This window comes from Aquila chrysaetos, chromosome 8, assembly GCF_900496995.4.
Source record: "Aquila chrysaetos chrysaetos chromosome 8, bAquChr1.4, whole genome shotgun sequence".
NCBI lineage: Eukaryota > Metazoa > Chordata > Aves > Accipitriformes > Accipitridae > Aquila > Aquila chrysaetos.
Genome location: NC_044011.1, coordinates 29,328,805 through 29,348,351, shown reverse-complemented (window position 1 = coordinate 29,348,351; position 19,547 = coordinate 29,328,805). Strand labels below are relative to the sequence as shown.

The 19,547-nt window shown below is 42.3% G+C and overlaps 1 protein-coding gene across 1 annotated transcript in view; it reads left to right on the top strand.

The window, feature by feature from the left end:
- The window catches only part of PCSK2 (proprotein convertase subtilisin/kexin type 2), a 114,501-nt gene that overhangs the window by 73,438 nt on the left and 21,516 nt on the right, over window positions 1-19,547 (top strand). The window contains exons 6-8 of the mRNA XM_030021976.2: window positions 5,335-5,411; window positions 13,738-13,826; window positions 16,457-16,632. Of these exons, the coding sequence (XP_029877836.1) occupies window positions 5,335-5,411; window positions 13,738-13,826; window positions 16,457-16,632 (342 nt within the window). The remainder of the gene's footprint in view (window positions 1-5,334; window positions 5,412-13,737; window positions 13,827-16,456; window positions 16,633-19,547) is intronic.

Genomic DNA, 19,547 nt, shown 5'->3' with positions numbered 1-19,547 from the left:
CAACAGTGCCTCTTTTTCATTAATGACCTTTAAGCCTTATGGCACCTCTCCCAGGCAAAATATCATGTTGCCTCCTCTTTTTGCCTCCTGGTGAGCATATTCCATTTTCTTAAGCTTGTGTGTACAAAACTGAATTTCATTTTTCCACCACATGACATTCGGTGTTATTTTAGTACAGTTTCTGCAAGTTGTTATATGTTGTAATTTGAGCTCAGGGGTTTGCTCGCTCTTTGGATCAGTAAAGAAATCAAACAAGCAAAAGGTATCTTTCTGCCGCAGTTCTCTCAGGATTTGCAGTTGCCTGAAGGTGGTAAGACCAGCTGCCACCTGTGTTAAAAATGTTTCTCTTCTTTTAAAAGATAACAAATCTCTGGGCTAAGTTCACCAGTGCTTTAAAGTCACGAATAGAATCAGGCTGTGACCAGTGGAACATATGTCTTTAATTGTCTTCTGGACTAGCATGTGAGCATAGGCACATTTCTTGAGTTACAGAGAAAAAGAGAAGTATATGTGAAATGGACTTCAGAGGCTTGCTGCATTATTCAAGGTACATAATTTTATTACAGATCTAAGCAACACATGGGACAGGTGATTTATTGTTATTGTCATATTTTACATAGTGAATGTTTTACACAGAAGATTTTACTGCATGTATTTTAAAAAGTACAGGGCAATTCTTTGGAAAATGCCAGTCTAAGCTTATTTTTAAGGAAAGCAGAATTTTATACACAGGCAAAAGTAATCTGTGTTGTGGCATGCAAGCCATTACTTAATAAATGATTGAAAGAATCTCATCATCTGATCCAGTACTCTTCTGTTAGCATCTTATTTGGGGTAGAGGCTAGAAGGCAAAAATAGAGATATGCCTTAAAATAAAATATCATTCCTCTCTGTAATAGCATTTTTATTATATAATACATATTATCTATAAGTAATTGTGTATAAATGGTGACTGATAAACATCAGGTGCAAATTGCTTTGCAACAATGAACTAGTTTTGATTGAACACGAGCGGTAGAATTAATCTCATTCTAACACTGTATGCCTAATGACTAGTCTAAGGCTAGACTGCAATTTATGATCAGTGCCGAAGATTGGTGGCTTAAGTTGCTCCCTGAAGAAAAAGACCAGGAAACTACCTTAGATATTGAAACCCAAATATTAGACACTTCAAGTCCAAGAGAAGTAACTACCAGTAGACTAGTTTGGCATTAAAACTGGAAACTGAATCACCTGAATTGAAAAGCAAAATGTTTTCATTTCAGTGTGCTTTTGCAAGTCCTCATCTGCACGGGTTTTAGTTGCGACTTCCCAGGTTCCTACCCTGATTAAATCTCCACGCAATAAATTCCCTCTTGGTGCCTGCTGGGGAGTCCAGCCTGTGGTGGAGGATGGCAGACCACAAATTATAATATTCACTTCCCAAAACACAAGATTAAATATTTTAGCTATCTACCAAAGCAGTTCCCTTTTTGGTCCAGTGTTGAAACAGATTTAATTTGTCGCTGGTTTATGCTTTAAAAAAAACCCCAAAAATGCAAAAAAGTTGAGGCTTAGGTATTTGGGGATTTGATCTTTAAATTAGGAACTTGAAGCAGTCAATTGGTACTTACCGCTGCTGTTTCATTACCCATTTCACTGCTTCCATAGTGTGGGCGGAGTATTCCTTCATGAAGCTGAAACTCACTGTCTTTTCTCAAAGACCCTAATGAAGATAAATTGTGCAGTCAGCAGTTGTTTTCTTTCCAAGAATTCTTAATTTTGCACTTTGTGGATGGTTCCTGCTACATTAGATGTCTTTTTCCTTTGGGTGCGGTGATCCAAGAGCTACAGGATGTGGAAGAGTGCTGCACAACTTTGTTTATAGCCTGCCTAAAGCAACCTTTCAATAAGCAGGCATTCGGTTACATGGGACATACAGCAGAGCTGCGGTTTGCTGTGGGGTGGCTGAATCATTCATGCTGGAATCCCTTTGCCTATCACTACTCTGGACAAGAGTGGTACATCTGCACAGCTAGAAGGGCTTTTCCATCCATAATTCTTTGCACAAGGGAATTCTAGAGTCAAGAGCGGTTGATATCTTCCATGAGGTGCTTGCATGTCTGATGATGTCCTGAAAAATCAGCCTCACCAGACCCTCTTTGAGCTTAGGGTCTATGTAAGTAGGATTGCATTTCTTCCAGATAGGGAAAAAAACCACAGCTAACCCATAACTGAGTTTAAATTCTCATCTGTACAGCATTTTTAGAGTGAAAACAGAAGTTCTGACTGAAAAAGAAGTTGGCAATATATTGAACTAATTACATTTAGTACTGAGTTAGACCATACTGTGGCAGTACGCTTCCCCCTCCCTCCCCCCCATCCCGCCAGCAGGAAACGAAACTTCTCCAGGCAGGGAGAAGGGGAAGGAAACCCTGGAGGCCGCAGGTTGAAATTTGAACGGGCCAATCGAGACGTGCCAGGTACGCTGAGGTGACCTTCTTGGCCAATAGGGATTAAATGACCACCGGTCAGATTCGACAGGGGTATAAACGGGGTCCCGCCGGAGGACACGTTGGAATCAGTCCTCCTCGGAGCAGCGGGTCTGCCGTCGGGGACTCCCCCTTGGGTCGGAGCACCGCCCGAGGTAACTCCTCGAGGGAGAGAGCCCTCAGCTTTTAGGTGAGTGATACGCGCGTTTTGGAGCCATCACTTTTGAATGTTGGGGATTCTTAAGTCGGCCGTGTAGTATTAATTCCCTTTACATCATTGAGCCTGTGGTTTTATAGAATGTTACCGGACTTCTAACTAACTTTTACTGAAGAATAAATCTGAGTTTTAACACCTATTGGATTTGGTTAGTTGTGCATCTGTAACACATACCTACCTGAAAGAAACGATCTGAAATCACTGGAACTAAGCTTAGTTATTTGCAGTCTGCATAGTTTCCAGGCCATGTCTAGTCCAAGGCAGTAGTGTAAGAAAGTTTCTTTAATTTGTGATTGCAATGCATTTCTCTCCAAAGCTTGCCAAGCTAAAGTCTGTGACAGAGTAGGGTTTAACTGCTAATTAAATTACTCGGAGCGAGTCATCATTTCTGTTTTGACTTTACCATAGGATGTCGTTCTCCAGCTTGTCCTGCTAGGACTAGATACTGCACTCGTTAATAAAGAACAGGACTGGATCTTCTGTTCACGAGCTAATTTCTTTTTACTGCCATGTATCGGATGAAACCTGACCCCTTGCACAAATCCTTGTCACAGCTCCCTTGGACACTGCAGAATCCAAACTTCCTCTGTTGCATTAAGATGGGATGTCTGGGCCACATGGCTTTAGCCAGGCACACAGGGTGAGGCCCAGAGTCTTCTAGCTCAGGATCCTGCCCCCAACAGCAGCCAGTTGTGGATGCTTGGGGACCAGTATGGTCACTAAGTCAGAGACTGTGTGATGTCTACCTCATTATGGCGGCCCAGCTTCTAGCATTCACTGTTTTATGGACTGTTGGAGAAGGAGGAAGCATAGCGTCTAATACCTCTTCCAGATTTATCTTCCGTTAATTTGTCTAACGACTTTTTGATTTCATTCAGGCTTTTAACCTCTGTATTGCTGGGGGGCAATAAATTTTGTAACTCATTACATGTTTTGTGGATAAGTACTTCTTGTTTTCTACTGCTTCTAAATCTCCCCTCTGGTAATTTCTATGGATTCCCACTAGTTCTTGTTATTATGAGCAGTAGTAAATAATAACTCCTTTTCCACCTTCTCTGTGCTCTTCATGATTTGTAGACCACTGTCAAATTCCCCCTCTTCCCCTGGCTGAACAGTCATGTTCTACTTACTCTTAGTTCATACAAATCTATGCCATTCAAAGTGCTATATAAGCAGTTGTGGTAATTAAAAGAGGTAAATTAAACATACATCTGGGCACAGAGACTTAGAGGCACTATAAAGTTGTGGCTATAGCTGACATCATTGGAAGGCATCTTCAGACTGAAAATCAGGGCCATAGTTTAGAGATATGGAGATCAATAAGGATGCTCACAAAGGGATTCAGCTATGTCTGAGCTGGAGAACAGCATCAAGCTGCGTGATAGACATTCTGCAAATCTCTGCTCCATTCAAATGCTGCAAAATGTTTATCGTCCATGTTGAATATAAGCAACCAGGCTTTCTGAAATGATCACTCAAAAAAGTCACTGTACAGTAACTTGAAAGATACTTAGTTTTACCCTCCAAGGATCAAGGACAGTGTTGTCCCTGTTTTATTCTGGCACAATTTTGGGGGAGTTAGGGATTTTGAATCCAAAACGCAACGACCTTGGTGCTACCAATGGACTGTCTATTCCTGTACCCCAGGAACTGAGAATCTGCTGAAGGGAAATGTTTTTAGGAGCAAAGCTATTCATACATGAGTCTCAAATTATCTTCAATAGCATGCTCAGCCAAATCTTAAAAAGAATGCAAGTACACATTAATTAAGAATTAACATAATTCTGTTCCTTGAGTATGGTGTTTATTAAAATATAAACTGTGAACATACACTTGAGAGGAAGCTTCTAAATATTTTTAAAAGCTTAATTTTCAGTCACCCTTTATTTTTTCATTAAGAGAGAAGAAAGAAGATGGCACTTGACTTTCTAAAACTTTCCATTTGCTTCTCAGATACAGCATCAAAAAGTTGCTGAGTGCCCTTAACTCTGCTGATAGGGCAAAATCAGGAATGATTTAGATTTATATGAAAAGCAGAGACATGGGATGACACTTTCAAAAGCGCCTGAAAGCCACAGTTGTGAAGCTGTTCAGACATCTAAAGGACCAAGAAAATATGCAAAGGGATTTTCAGGCATATGTGCTGACCATTAACGTTTTCACATTTGAATTTTGAGAAATTTACATTCTTAGGCATTGAAATGCTTTTAGAAATCTGACTGTTGTAGTACCGTAATTCGATGATGGAAGACCCAAGTGTCTGGTCACTTCCACCAGTTTGAAAAATAGGATTTAACCTTTGTCCTGCCACACCAAGTAGTGTAACACCTAAATACTCTTGTTAAGTGTTGATGAACAGTCCCTCAGTAATAACCTGAGCTCTCACACCACCTCACAATTAGCCACACTGTTTGGAAATACTAATCGTCCACAGGAGGCTTTGCACTCCAGAAAGCATGTTTCCCTAGGCTTGCTGGTGTGGGAAATGGCACAGTACAACAGGGACCAGTTTGCATCCAGATGCATCTCGCAGAATGAAGAGGACAAAGTTTGCTAATTATTCTCGGCTCCCCCTTCAATTTGTGTTCCACTCTACCCTGCATATCTGTTTTTCTGCTGGCTTACTGAACTTCTTGTGTTTTGCAGAATGCCAAAGCCAGCTACGACTTCAGCAGTAATGATCCCTACCCCTACCCCCGCTATACAGATGACTGGTTTAACAGGTAAATGGATTTTGATCAACCTGCTCTTCACTTTGTTTTGCTTAAGAAATTATAAGCATTTGCTGGTATTTGTGGAGTGCCTGTTTTCTGCTAAATTCAATGGTTGCGAAAACAGAAGCTGCAGTCTCACTACTGTTTGAAAATTAGAGGTTACTTATGACTTCATTTTTTTTACGTAACCTCTAAATAGCACTGAACAACCATTTTGTAGTTTATGAATGAAGTTGCTGCTTCAGAAATGTGTATATATTTAGATTGTTTGAGTGGGTGATAGCCACATACCTTTTTCTGTCAGCTATCCTAGGACATTACGGCAACCCAAATCTGTATAGACTGGTTTCCCATCTACTGTGTCTGAGGCAGTATCACTGCTAGCTAGTTTTAAAGGGAGTAAGCTGGAGACAGAAAAAGGTTTTGCAGGGGAAAAGTCTTTTAATTTGGTTGTAGACTAAGAAGGCAGAAAAGCAGCAAGGTGTAGAATGACCAGTTTAAAAAGTTAAATCTTACATTAGGTTCTGAATCATCTGTCTTTTCACCTTGATTTAAGGACAGTGTACATGGGTAGCATTTCAGGGCTGATTCTGGGATATTTCTAGCTGCTGGATGAATTAAAGTCCACATACACCAACCAGGAACCTGTTCTATTGTGTTTATAAACCTGGAATCAACAGTGCAGCTGTGCTTGTTGTGTTATTTCTTCTGAACACGTCATGATTGCCCAAGACCCACTCCTCCTCCAGTATGTTCTGAACTTAGGCGGCTTACAGCAGGAGGAGGTTTGGTCCTCAAGGTATGGTATAAATAAGAATGGCCCAAAAGAAAAGGCTTCATATTTTAGAAAGTGTGACCTTTTTTGTTTCCCTAAACTAATTTTTTCTTAAAATGGAACAGAAACACATTTTGACAGTTTTTTAAAAAACACGTGTGCCCTGAGTTCTGCATCTGTCCCATGAAAAAGCCCTTTCTGTCAGGTTCCTAGCAAGATATTAATGTAGTCAAGGGTGCAGAGTCCAAGGCACATCTATAAGGTGTGTTTATTACCTGGTGATCTCAGCATCCAGAATCTCTGGCTCTGCAGCATACTCCCCAGGGTATCAGGCAGGTTCTGGCTTGGATTTGCAAAAATTGTTTCAGGTTATTTTCAAGGAAATTTCAAATGTCTTCTAGACGTAAATGTAATTGACGTTGCCAGCATTTACATAGCAGCACCACTGAGGATCTGAAAACTTAAAGGTTTCAGGGCTCAGTCTCAGTGCTTGCTTATCAAAAAATATTTCAGGCCTATTTGATGTGGTTTTCGTCTCCAACTCAGTATGGCTGCATTGATGGCCTCTGAGTTTTGTATGGGGTTTTTTTGTTTTTGTTTCTAAAGAAATCAATTTTAGTTCTGTCAGAGTGACACAACAAAGAAGTGGAGCAGCTGTGCTTCCACCTCAGGCACAGGCTTCCTGGAATGGATGAAACAGATTTAGGAGCTGTGATGTCCTCCTTTGTAGTCCTGCCATTTTTCAGCCAAAGCAAGATGCCAATGAGATTTCTCCTTCATTTCAGGAAAGGACATCTGATACTCTTAAACTAGTATGAATCCAATTACTGAATGGAAAGTTGGAGAAAAACTAGGGCTCTAATTTGTGAATCATAAATCACAGAATGGTTTGGGTTGGAAGGGACCTTAAATCATCTAGTTCCAACCCCCCTGCCATGGGCAGGGACATCTTTCACTAGATCAGGTTGCTCAAAGCCCCATCCAACGTGGCCTTGAATACTTCCAGAGATGGGGCATCCAAAGCCTCTCTGGAGAACCTGTTCTAGTGCCTCACCACCCTCACAGTGAAGAACTTCCTCCCTACATCTAATCTAAATCTACCCTCTCTCAGTTTAAAGCTATTACCCCTTGTCCTGTCACTACATGCCCTTGTAAAAAGTCTCTCTCAGGCTTTCTTGTAGGCCCTGGTTAGTTACTGGAAGGCTGCTATAAGGTCTCGCTGGAGCCTTCTCTTCTCCGGGCTAAACAACCTCAACTCTCTCAGCCTGTCTTCATAGGGGAGGTGCTCCAGCCCTCTGATCACCTTTATGGGCCTCCTCTGGACTTGCTCGAGCAGGTCCATGTCCTCCTTATGTTGGGGCCCCAGAGCTGAACGCAGTACTCCAGGTGGGGTCTCGCGAGAGCAGAGTAGAGGGGCAGAATCACCTCCCTTGACCTGCTGGTCACGCTTCTTTTGATGCAGCCCAGGATACGGTTGGCTTTCTGGATTGCAAGTGCACATTGCTGGGTCATGTTGAGCTTCTCGTCAACCAACACCCCCAAGTCCTTCTCAGCAGGTCTGCTCTCAATCCATTCTCCACCCAGCCTGTAGTTGTGCTTGGGATTGCCCCAACCCATGTGCAGGACCTTGCACTTGACCTTGTTGAACTTCATGAGGTTTGCATGCGCCCACCTCGCAAGCCTGTCAAGGTCACTCTGGATGGCATCCCTTCTCTCCAGCGTGTTGAACGCACTACCCAGCTTGGTATTGTTGGCAGACTTGCTGAGGGTGCACTCAATCCTACCGTCCATGTCACTGACAAAGATGTTAAACAGCACCAGTCCCAATACCAATCCCTGAGAAATGCTACTTGTCACTGCTCTGCACTTGGACATCAAGCCATTGACCGCCACTCTTTGAGTGCGACCATCCAGCCAATTCCTTATCCACCGAATCGTCCATCCATCAAATCCATGTCTCTCCAATGTAGAGACAAGGATGTCATGCGAGACAGTATCAAACACTTTGCACAAGTCCGGGTAGGTGATGTCACTTGCTCTTCCCTTATCCACAAACTCCACCAAATTTGTTCAGGCATGATTTGCCCTTAGTGAAGCCACGTTGGCTGTCACCAATCACCTCCTTATTTTCCATGTGCCTTAGCATAGTTTCCAGGAGGATCTGCTCCGTGATCTTGCCAGGTGCAGAGGTGAGAATGACTGGCCTGTAGTTCCCTGGCTCTTCCTCTTTTCTCTTTGTAAAAGTGGGGGTTATGTTTCACCTTTTTCCAGTCAGTGGGAGCTTCCCTGGACTGCCACAACTTCTCAAATGCGATGGATAGTGGCTTAGCCACTTCATCTGCCACTTCCCTCAGGACCCATAGATGCACCTCCTCAGGTCCCATGGACTTGTGCACCTTCAGGTTCCTTAGATGGTCTTGAACCTATCTTTTCCTACAGTGGGCGGTTCTTCATTCTCCCAGTCCCTGCCTTTGCCTTCTGCATCTTGGGCTGTGTAGCCAGAGCACTTGCTGGTGAAGACTGAGGCAAAAAAGTTGTATTGTATAGTGAAGGTCTGCTGCCTTTCTTGCTTTATTTATGCAAAGGATCTTTGTAGGAGAATGATATCACTTAGCTCTGGAGCAGCATGGAGGAAAATTAAATTCGGCTTCAGTGGGCGATGGTAGCTTCTGTCATTTTCAGTGTGGAACTTCATAAAACTAAGTGTGTTCTGCCAAGTCCCATTAACACTGATTGTGCTGTTATCAAGTATTTTGTAGTGGGGCGCAGTTTACAGGCCTCACATGTTATGGAAGGTGGCCCTGGAGGCAGAGTTACCTCCTAAAGTCTCTTAAAATGGGCCTCAAGCATCCTGGATGTGGCAGTGGTTATGGTCTCTGGCCCCAGGTGCCTCTGGCTAACTTCAGGCACGCAAGTGAAGAATCGAGGGTGAACAGCATGGTCACCTGTGACCCCATCTGTAACTATTGAGAACAACATGATTCAGGTTTTCAGAGAACTGCAACACTTTCTTCTGTTTATTTTCTTGAGGGGATGGGGAGCTCAAGTCAGCAAGTCAGGAGGAGAAAAGCTATGCAGAAATTGCTTTGGAGATTTCCTTCATTATTCTTTCCAGAAAAGAATGATATGTAGAAAGTATAACATTCTTTGTCATGAACCTTGAGGTTTCTTTGGTGAGATAGGGAATTTTCTGCCTTGCAAGGTAAATCATGGAAGCAAAACATTCAGTAAAGCATCCCTTTCCTGCCTGCACAATTCAAGAAGGCTTTAATTTAAGATGCAAGATTACATGTTTTCTTCAGGCTAAGATGCAAACCAACACACCATACCCAGCTGTTCAGGAGTACTTGTGACTGTATTTTTCTCTGTGTATTTCTTTGCTATACTGTTAATCAAGCTGATGTGTTCATATATAAGCTTTTCTCATAGCTTCTGACTCCTGAATTATTATTAGTGGTAGGTTACAACTGTCTGCCTGTGACAGTCTGTCTATCCATATGTGTAGCTGCACAGGAGCATCTGGATAGAGAGTAGTTACACGGAAAAGCCATTCGGAGAAACCTGCAAAAAAGGCTCCATTTTGCTCAGTTTGCAGTCAGTGATGTATCTCCCATTGAATTTTATGCATGCAGGAGGATCCGACTCAAAATAGGATAGTGTAATATCCCTTTTTCCGTAAAGAATGTATTTCTATGTCAGCAATTGAAGTGATTTGTGGAACAAGAAGCAGAGGACTGTTTTTTGAAGAGATGAACCAAGGGCTTTTGTGAGCTGCCAGCTGCATGTGCAAAGTGTCATTAGACTTTAAGAAAAAAAGGGAGAGGTTTTTGCTTGGAGTATCTTATTAATTGCAGCTGCTCTGCTTGTAAGCACAGATTCCTCTTCCACATTGTGCTTTTTAAGGCTGCTGGAAGCACTTTGGCCTTTCCATCTTAACAGCCACTGGCCTATGAAACCAAGCAGGGTGATTTTTGGAAGGGGAGAGTGTGGTGCCTCAGGCAGGGAATTGCAGTTGGGCAGTTCAGCTGCTGTTACAGGGAGAGGCACATAGATGACTGGACAGCCAAGGGATTTATTCCTGTGTTTACCATAATGACTGTGTTCAAGCCCACAGCTTGGGGACCAAGGCAGGATAGGGGACACTCGATGCAACATGGGGCAGGGCTCTGTTTGAGCCTGAGGAGCAGTGGGAGCAGTGAAGGAACCTGAATCAAGCCCTGTTCACAAAAGCAGAGGCAGCCCCACAGTACTCAGAGTGGTTTTTAGGAACCACTTTGGGAACTGCCTGTGATTTTTAACACCCACTTCTCCTGAACCACATTCAGTACCTTGGCATGTACCATGTTGTGCAGTGTGGAGGTACCCATAGGAGTCAGCAATAGCTTGGCCTTTCTGTACAGCCCTCTGATTTCTCATTGTGATATGCAGAAGGCACAACTCAGAGCTCACCATCTCAGAACACTGAGATTACGAATTTCTGCCATGATATAAATAACCAATAATTATCTCCACTCCTGTAGCCTTTGTATTCTGTATATTCTCTCACTCAGATAAGAACTGGGCAAAAATTATGCAATGTCTTGGAAACTCATATTCTTCAGAGGTAAAAATGTTCTTTACTTATGGATCCAAACAAAATACTATTGAGTCAAGGAAAGAACTCCCCTTGGCTTCCAGACAGTGCTCATTAACAGGGTAAAAACACCTGCTCCCCTCCTCCTCATTTTTCAATCAGTACAGTGGAAACAACATAATAATTGAGAATTTGTATAAACAGATTTAGCAGCTCTTTCTACCTGCAGTGTTATGACACAAGTGTCAAGGAGGAGCCACAGCGCTACTGCTGGCTCTTGGCGTGTTTGGATGCAGGCAAAGTGGCATGTTCCCCAAAGTAAGGGAATGCTTTCCCTTGTGTAAACACTCAAATGCTCAGAAGCTGACAATGTCATGTGAGTAAGAAGGGGATGGCATTTGCCCCACGAAAGTGTCCCTCTGAGCTTTGCGTATTTAACTGCTGCCCGGTGCAAGCAATTAAAGCGGTCAAGATAGGCAGATTGTCCCAGCTATAAAGACTGCAGCTCTGCATAGCCCTCCCCTGCAGACAGCTGAAGTTAGGAAGGATGGATCCTGTCCTTTGCTGTCTGCAGAAGCATTTCAGAGCAGATGAAAAGGAACCTCAATGAAAATCTGTGATACTTCTGACTCTTTTAAAAAATATGTCAATAGAGGGGCATGCACAATAGCACTGGCAGTGAGTTTTAGAAATAGTTTTTGAAGACAAAGCAGAGTGAAATTTTCATAACTAATACAGATATGTTATTTAAACCAGCTGAAGGCAAAACTGTTTTTCAATTGAATTGCCCTCTCCCACCTTAGCTTTTCATGAATGTTCATGTAAAATGTTTGCATTTATATAACGTTTATGGAAAACTTGCTCTACATGCTTATATATGACTTGCTCTACGTGCTAATACATGGTTTACCTTTGAAGTAACTTGTTCATAGGTGAAAATATTCTTAATTGTTTTCTATCCCCTTGTTTTAAACATGGAAATAATAGTGAAGGGGTGAATGTTGGAGAGAAAAGCTGTGATTTGTGCCCATGACATGGGTCACTTCATAGAAACCACAATGGGTTTATCAATGACACATGAACAGCAAATAGGGCTAAATTGGAAAAGTCTGCTATTTGCCATTAATAATTGAACCAAATGCGTTTCCACTAACTCACGTGTGGGGTTTTTTTCTCCAGTGAGCAGCACAGTATCTAAACCCTGAGCTGCTGGAACAGGTCTGCTTGCAGTCTCCATAATGTGGCCAGTGTGCTGAGGAGGTGAGGTGGGGGAGAGGACCTTCTGATAAAATCTTTTCGCCAGGAAGGTCCTAATACAGTTTTTCCATCTGTGAGAGAAAGAGCTCACCATCAGTGTCACCAATTTTTTGCACCCCAGCATCAGTCAAGACAATTTTTTTACAAAGCTATTTATTCTGCTTTGTGGCTTGTAGCTAGCCCACAGGTGACTAGATAATGAATGCCTAGCAACGGTATATTTTTTTCATGGTTCCTTGAATAAGGGCATGAGGGAAAACCTGCTTGATTGTTGGAAGAAATTTCGCCAGCAGCTGAATAAGAAATCTGTATCACTCTCCTCTCTGCCCCCTTTGTAAAAGGAACTCGCATGAGATCTTCACCCTTTCATGATCAAGACACTGTGTACATTGGAGGCCAGTCATTTTCTTTTGTGGAGCTACCTTTAAAAAACATTCTTCCAAATACAGCAGGAAAAAGAATTGTGTTGTTTCTCACCCCTTTATTAATGTTACACTCACCTTTGCCAGAGGTGTTTAAAGGGAGAGAGAGAGGAAAAAAGATGATTAAAACAAAACAATTCTGCTGCCTCCCACGATGGTTCATGTGGTACTCTGTATGCCTTTATAATACAGCACTGCTAATTGCATGAATCCTTAGCATGCTATAGGAGCAATGTCAGTTTTAATGCACAGAGTGGATTGATGTGAGCAGTAGGATGGATTCATATTGATTCAACATCTTAAAAAAACCTGACAGCAGCACAGGTTTCACTAGTTTCTCTGCTGCTGTGCTATTTTTTTTAAAACCAGATTATATTGTCCATATTTATCTTCTCTGTGGTTTAATTTCTGTGATGAAGTAGGAGAAAGGAAAATGCAATCAGCCTTCCTGCAGGACTGCCTCAGAGCCACTGCCAGTTAAAGAGTCTCTGTTAAGAGCTGTAAAGTACTTCAGAGACACCAAGTATTCTTGAAATGCCACATCAGCCCGAACCTGGACCTCTGTGTCAGATCACAGACATTTCCCACTCGAGCAGAAAGCAGTAGCTCTGTGAGCTGACAGCTGGAGCACCTGGTCAGCTCTCCTGGGAATTCGGCACTGGAGGAGAGGGATGCACATGCCCTTAGGTCCGGCCAGCTTTGGGCCTGGCCAGCCAGGCCACAGCTCTGCTGCAGAGGAGTGCAGTGACCATTGCGGCTTCCTTCTGCTACTCCAGCTTGATACTGCACCCACGTCTTTCCATAGCATTTCTTTTGTGGGCAGGGATAGGCTCCTTGTACATGTTAGAACAGCAAAAGGGCAATTGGACTTTGTTCTGTGGGGTTCAAAATAATGGGTGTCACACTATCAAGTCACAAAAATAAAGGAATTAATACTGATCTTATTTTTACACTGTTCTGTCAAGGGCCTGCTTCTACTAATAGTGGTAACAAGACAGAACCTGTTTGACAGAGTTAAGAAGAAAAGGTCTGAATAACTTTACAACTAAATGAAGTGTAAGTATTCATGTTAACCTCAGAGCAAGTGTGGCTCATACTGCAGAGGGGAAGCCGATGATCTCCTGCTTCAGGAAGGAATGAGCTTATCCAAGTATTCAAGTACAGCACTCAACAGTTCGCCATGGAACGGTTTTCCTCTGAAGCGCTGGGAGCTGACTATGAGGCAAAACCAAGATCAAGGTGATCCAGCTCAATTCAGCACACACATTAGCTGGGGTTCACGTGGTGTCTCTGTCTTCCCTTTTGCAGCCATGGGACAAGGTGTGCAGGAGAGGTGTCTGCTGCTGCCAACAACAACATCTGCGGCGTGGGAGTTGCGTATAACTCCAAGGTGGCAGGTACGGTAGCAATTCAAGGTGTAAATAGTTCTTAACGCCACTGTGCCTCAGGCAGAACTTCTGCAGAGACAGGAAGCATTGCCCAGGACAGGACTGCAGGTTGGTCCTGGGCCATGTGTTTGTTACTTTTCACAGTAGCTCCGAAGAAGAATTTCTCCATGGCTTTGCCTTTTCAATTGAGGGCCTTATACAGCCTCTTTAATAACATTGCAAAGGAACAGCTCTGCTCCCTCTTACGCCAACTCCTGTTTGCATGCTGAGTTTCAGTGCTTCTTCCCTGAATAGCTGCAGAATCATTTGTGACAAATCTCATTTTGCGGGAGGTAAAATATAAATTCCTGCTGCACTTAGAAAATATTTGAAAAGGCAAATCCCACGCTGCTCTTATTCTTTAGGCTGTCGTAGGGCAGGGCCTGCAGTGCTGTAAATCTCTGTGGTCATTGGTTTTCTCTATTTTAACAAGTGATGCAGAGCTGTAAGAGCAGATGCACAGAATGAAATGGGTGGTACCAACCACCCAGCATTCACACCTTGGGTGTGTTGAGTATTTTTACTTCTAACTAGCTCTTGTCTTTACTGATAGACTGAATACAGTGCTTGGAGTGAGTTAGGCTCTTGGACAGCATGTGTCAGTTTAGTTTAATCTGAAGAAATCCAGTTTTCCCACTCTAAGACTGTTCCATGACGAGAACCAAGGCACAGCAAGCAGAGATAGATGCTTATGAATTTCACTTTCATTCCCCAATCCACACCAAAACACCAATGTGGATGCACCCATTGCTTCCTGGGAATGGTTCACAGTGTGTGTGCGTGGGCAGCTCTGCTCTGCGTGGCCAGTCTCTGTTCCACTGCGGTGTCAGAAGAATCTGGGGAAGGCTACATTTCACCTGTCACCTACATGATCGAAAGCTGAATCTCCTCTGCAGAAGGGCACCAAGCAATGTTTGCTAAGCTTTCTTCAGTAATGGTAATGTCCCCTTCAGGGATGGGACACTTCAGAAAATTTACATTCTGGCAATAGCTACTTTTAGAGGAATGTCAATTGAGGCATGGGATTTTGGCTGGACCTCATCTGTATTATTAGTATAACTCTACAACTTCAAGCTGGTTGCTTAAAAATGAAGAGGTGAAGGCCTTTTTTGATGACCAACAGCCTACAAATAATCTTCCCTACTTGTCCACTTCGTAGCAATATCCCCAGAGATTTTTGGAAGTGCCAGCCCTTCCTGCCTGAGGACAGTGTGCACCTGTAGCACCACCGTGTGGTCAATGAGAACGTGGACGTTGATCAGAACTGAGGGTGTGCTGCTGACATGATTCAGGGTCCATGTTTGCAGGTGGACTTGGAAGTTGGTAGCCAAGGATCTGGGGCGTCGTGTGTTTTGCTCCTTGTACCTCTTTTTTGCCCTGAAGTCAAACCAGATGGCTTGGCTCCTCCTGTTGTTCCCCCGCCTCGCCGGGGTCAATAATTAATTCTGTGGTTTCAGTGCAGATGTGCATTTTAGAAGCACATGAAGGGATTTCTCACTCACTGAGTTTGACTTCATAATTTCTAGCTTGAATTAGCGATCAGGAATATCCAGCTTTGGTCTAAATTCTATTTGAAGTTTATACCACTTTTTCCAGCCTCACATTTGGCACATGGATTTTGTATTGAATATAGTAAAAGCACTGGCTTCTAAATCAGGGTCCTCACTGCCATTCACACTGTTTGGCTCTGTGGTATTGATTTCTGTCCCATCTGTGTCTTAAAACTATTGGGGAAAATAACTTCAACTCAAGGTTACAAATAAGAGTTGGAATGTATCCCTGGTTACTCAGGTCTCATCCAAAGGCCAGCAAGAGGTTGGCTATCAGTGAAACTGTCCCGTGTGTGAGGCATGATGGATGTGAGGGCTTGTGCTGCTGTCTTTGTCACACTCTCTGGCTTGCTTAGGGCCAACACTTCAAAGTTTTACGCAGTTGGCATGTCCTAGGATTGTATTGTTCAAACTCCAGCTTGATTTCTACTGCAGCATGGGTTAAAGGAAGCAGGTTTTAGTTTGCTTTTTTTTCTCCAAATACTGGCCATGTTTTGCTATTGCGTCTGCATGTTGACATAATGATATTTTTCCAGGAAATTGTTGTGTAGCGTGTTTCCCCTCTCTGATTAAATTCTGGTGAAGAACCAAAATAAACAGAAAAAAGTATTTGAAAAACTAATGAAGTGTCAATGCATTGCTGAGTATAAATTAAAGATGGGGGGGGCTTAATCCTTTTCCCTAGTTGTTACAAAATATTACTTTAAATACTATTAATATTATTTAAATGCTATGAAACACTGAGATTGCTGAATATTGCTGTTTTAAAAGTGTTTTCAAATAGTAGATGGAAAATACTATGTAATTAGAAAGCTAGCAATAAAGTGCTTTCTCTTTCTGGGCCATGCTGCATTGCTGTGGCTGGGTGTTTAAGTGCTGCCATCCTGCTGGGTAAGCACACCCTGGTGAAATGTGAATGGCGAGTGTGAAATTACTGAGCGAAGTGCCAGTGAATAAAAGTACCTGTAATTGGAGAACTCCCCCAGGTTCTGAGATTTCATCTTGTGCTGGGTAGTGCATTATTCATGTTTATGTTGATTAAATCTACAGGTATTCGAATGCTTGACCAGCCATTTATGACAGACATTATTGAGGCTTCCTCTATCAGTCATATGCCTCAAGTTATAGATATATATAGTGCCAGCTGGGGACCAACTGATAATGGAAAGACTGTGGATGGACCTAGAGAGCTAACACTGCAAGCAATGGCAGATGGTGTGAACAAGGTAAGTCTTATTAAATAATCTGGGTACTGGGGTGGAATGATATGTACACACGCTGAAACCAGTGACTTGGGAATACATGGTCCTCCCATAGATGTTTCAGAACACAATGCAATTGTGTAAGCTATCCCAACTTTCAGCGTATTCCAAGGTCTGTTGATGTTCTCTCTGCAATATTGTGGCATTGTTTTTATTGTACAGTCTCGGGATACCATGCTGTCTTGCATAGAACTATTTTTATCTCTAGTCAGCTTACATATGCTTTTCACATGCCATCACAGTCAAAATGTAAATACTCCCCAGGTTGAAACATGGCAGCTGTACTACTGACATCACATTGTCTGTTTTGGTGTGCCACCAATTTAATTATTGTTTTGGATTTGTGGTGTCTTTCAGGTCACTCATATATGGTCATTGTAATAGCTGTGATTGAACCACAACTGTTCAGATGTCTGTGGAGTAATATTATTCCCCAGTAGCAGGAGCCTCCTTGTTTACTCCGATCTTTCCACCTGCTTCTAGGAACACTCTGTGTGTTAAAGACACTCAGTATTATCCTGGAATCTGTTAAACCTGTACCCTATTAGAAGGTTGGGTAAAATGTGTGCCACAACTCAAAAAAACCCCCAACAAATCAGTCCATACCAACCAACCAAACAAAACCTCACATGGCTCTGTCTCCATCTCTTCGGTGTCATGCAGCCAGGACAACCACAGCTGCTCCTGGTTCTGTAGGGAATAAGCCTCCTCCCCTTGGTCAATCATAGACGGGTTTCCATAATGAAAAGATCTGAAATTCCCCAGAACATCTGGGGTGGTTTTGTGTGGGAGCTCTACAATTACTCATTTTTCCATCCAAATTATTCTTCCTCTTACTCATGCCAGTTTCTCCCACTCTTATCACCACCTTGCTGTGAGCAGCACATTAGTTTACCATGTTTTGTGACATGATAATTAAATCTACTGCTGTGGTAGGTAGTGAAGCATCTAAAGCTTCCTCAAATCCTGAGCCTCAAATGTTATGCCTATAACAGATGAATTAGAGTCATCTTCATGCTCTCACCCATAAAATTGGCAATGTACTGCAGTAATGCAGGAACACTTGTCTCAAATTTCTCCTGAGTCTGCTCAGTTTTGATGCATAAACTTTACAAACCTCTGACGAGCTCAAAGTCCCTCTGAAGTCATCTTACGCAAGCTGTGTTTCTTCCCATGACCTTCTTTCATTTGTTTAGTGTTTCCATAAAAATCCCCTTCAATACTCCTGTCTTGGGGAGAATCTTTCTTGGGTATGTAACACAGTTGATATTTTTTTAGCAACACCTTGATGTCTTATAGTTAGTGGATACTTGATCTTCCTTCCACTAATGTTGGTTGGAGCAGACATAAACTCTGAATATAGAAAAATTCCCATATAATTTTTGTGTTATTCTCTTCCCATGCAGAACTCATCTAACAGTAACAGAAAAGCACTAATAACCCTGGCAGGGGAATGCAAACTAAACTAAATAGAGGTATTTTACCCATCAAGAGAAGCAGATTTTAAATTGTAGTCATGGTTTTTTGCAGTTTGGTATTTAAAAGATCTTTCAATTAACTTGTCATACCACCATATGCTTTAGTTTGTGGAGTTACCCTGGAATTAACCTTCTCTTCGATTGAAGTATAGGAGAAGGGATTTTTCTCTTCTGTTTTATTGTCTGGTCATAGTCCCATATTTGGGAGTGTTGGGCATATTACTTTTTTAATGCCTTCCCCTCAGAAGTGTTTGTAATTCTCTTTAAGAAATAATTTGCAAGATCAGAACGGGCCCCAAGATCTCTCGGGTTGAATGCTCGCGAAGGAGAGAGAATGGTGATGGTGAGCTGTGCTCTGGGAAGGATTGCTCTTGTATCTTATCAGAAAGCACAAAATTAACAGGAGAGCCTGCATTAGGAAACCAGTTCTGTCAAACAGCCATTGAAGAATTAGAGACCAGAAGGAATGATATTGGACTCTACCTAAGAGAGATATTGTTGTCCAGGGACAATTACACTTAATTTTATAGTGGCAGTATCCCAGCTATCTCCTGGCAATACGTGCATGAAAGAAGAGACAGCTTCACCCCAAATAACTCCTTTTGCATTGTGATCATAGCTTTATCTACCCTTATTTTGCTCATTACATTTCCTGTCACAGAATGTTTTTGGGGGTATAGTTTGTTCTGATCTCTTTTTGTGGAGAGCCAGTTTTTCTAAAGATATTTCAAGATGTCAGTGGATGCTGGGTACTCTCCATGGTGCTTTGAAAAACCCACCACAGACTTTCCTGCATGTAAAGGAAGACTAACAAGCCTTTGATATAATACCCTTTTACCTAGTTTACCTAGTTTAGGTCTATAATATATGCATCAAATTCTCTATTGACTGTTCAAATGTAAATCCAACGTATGATCATTTTTCAGAATAAAACCCCCCTCTTACTAAGGAGAAAAGTATCTTTATAAATAAAGAGACAAATAAATGTAGGCATTCTTTATCTCAGTCTAGAGCTGATTCTCACAGAGCGATGGTTCACAAATTAGTGATGAAGCTGAAATATTGGCAGGGAGGAGGCAACATGCTGAGAATAAAAACATGTTACTAAACTAAAAGCAATACTTTCAAGTGGCCTAGAAGGAAATGTAAGATCTCTTGCACAGAGTAAGTTTAATATCCTTACTTCTAAGGCAATAAACTAAAAATAAATAAGCGGGAGTGATACAAATTCTTACAGTTAGACAGTTTGTCTAACTGAGTTGACAAACACAGGTAACATTTACCTTGTTGCCACCATATTTGGGAACCCATCTCAAGGAGAAACTCACAAGAGTTTCATCCTTCCTCCAAACTCCGATCCACTGTCATGTCCTTTTGAAGTCCTTCTTCCAGAGCTGCTGG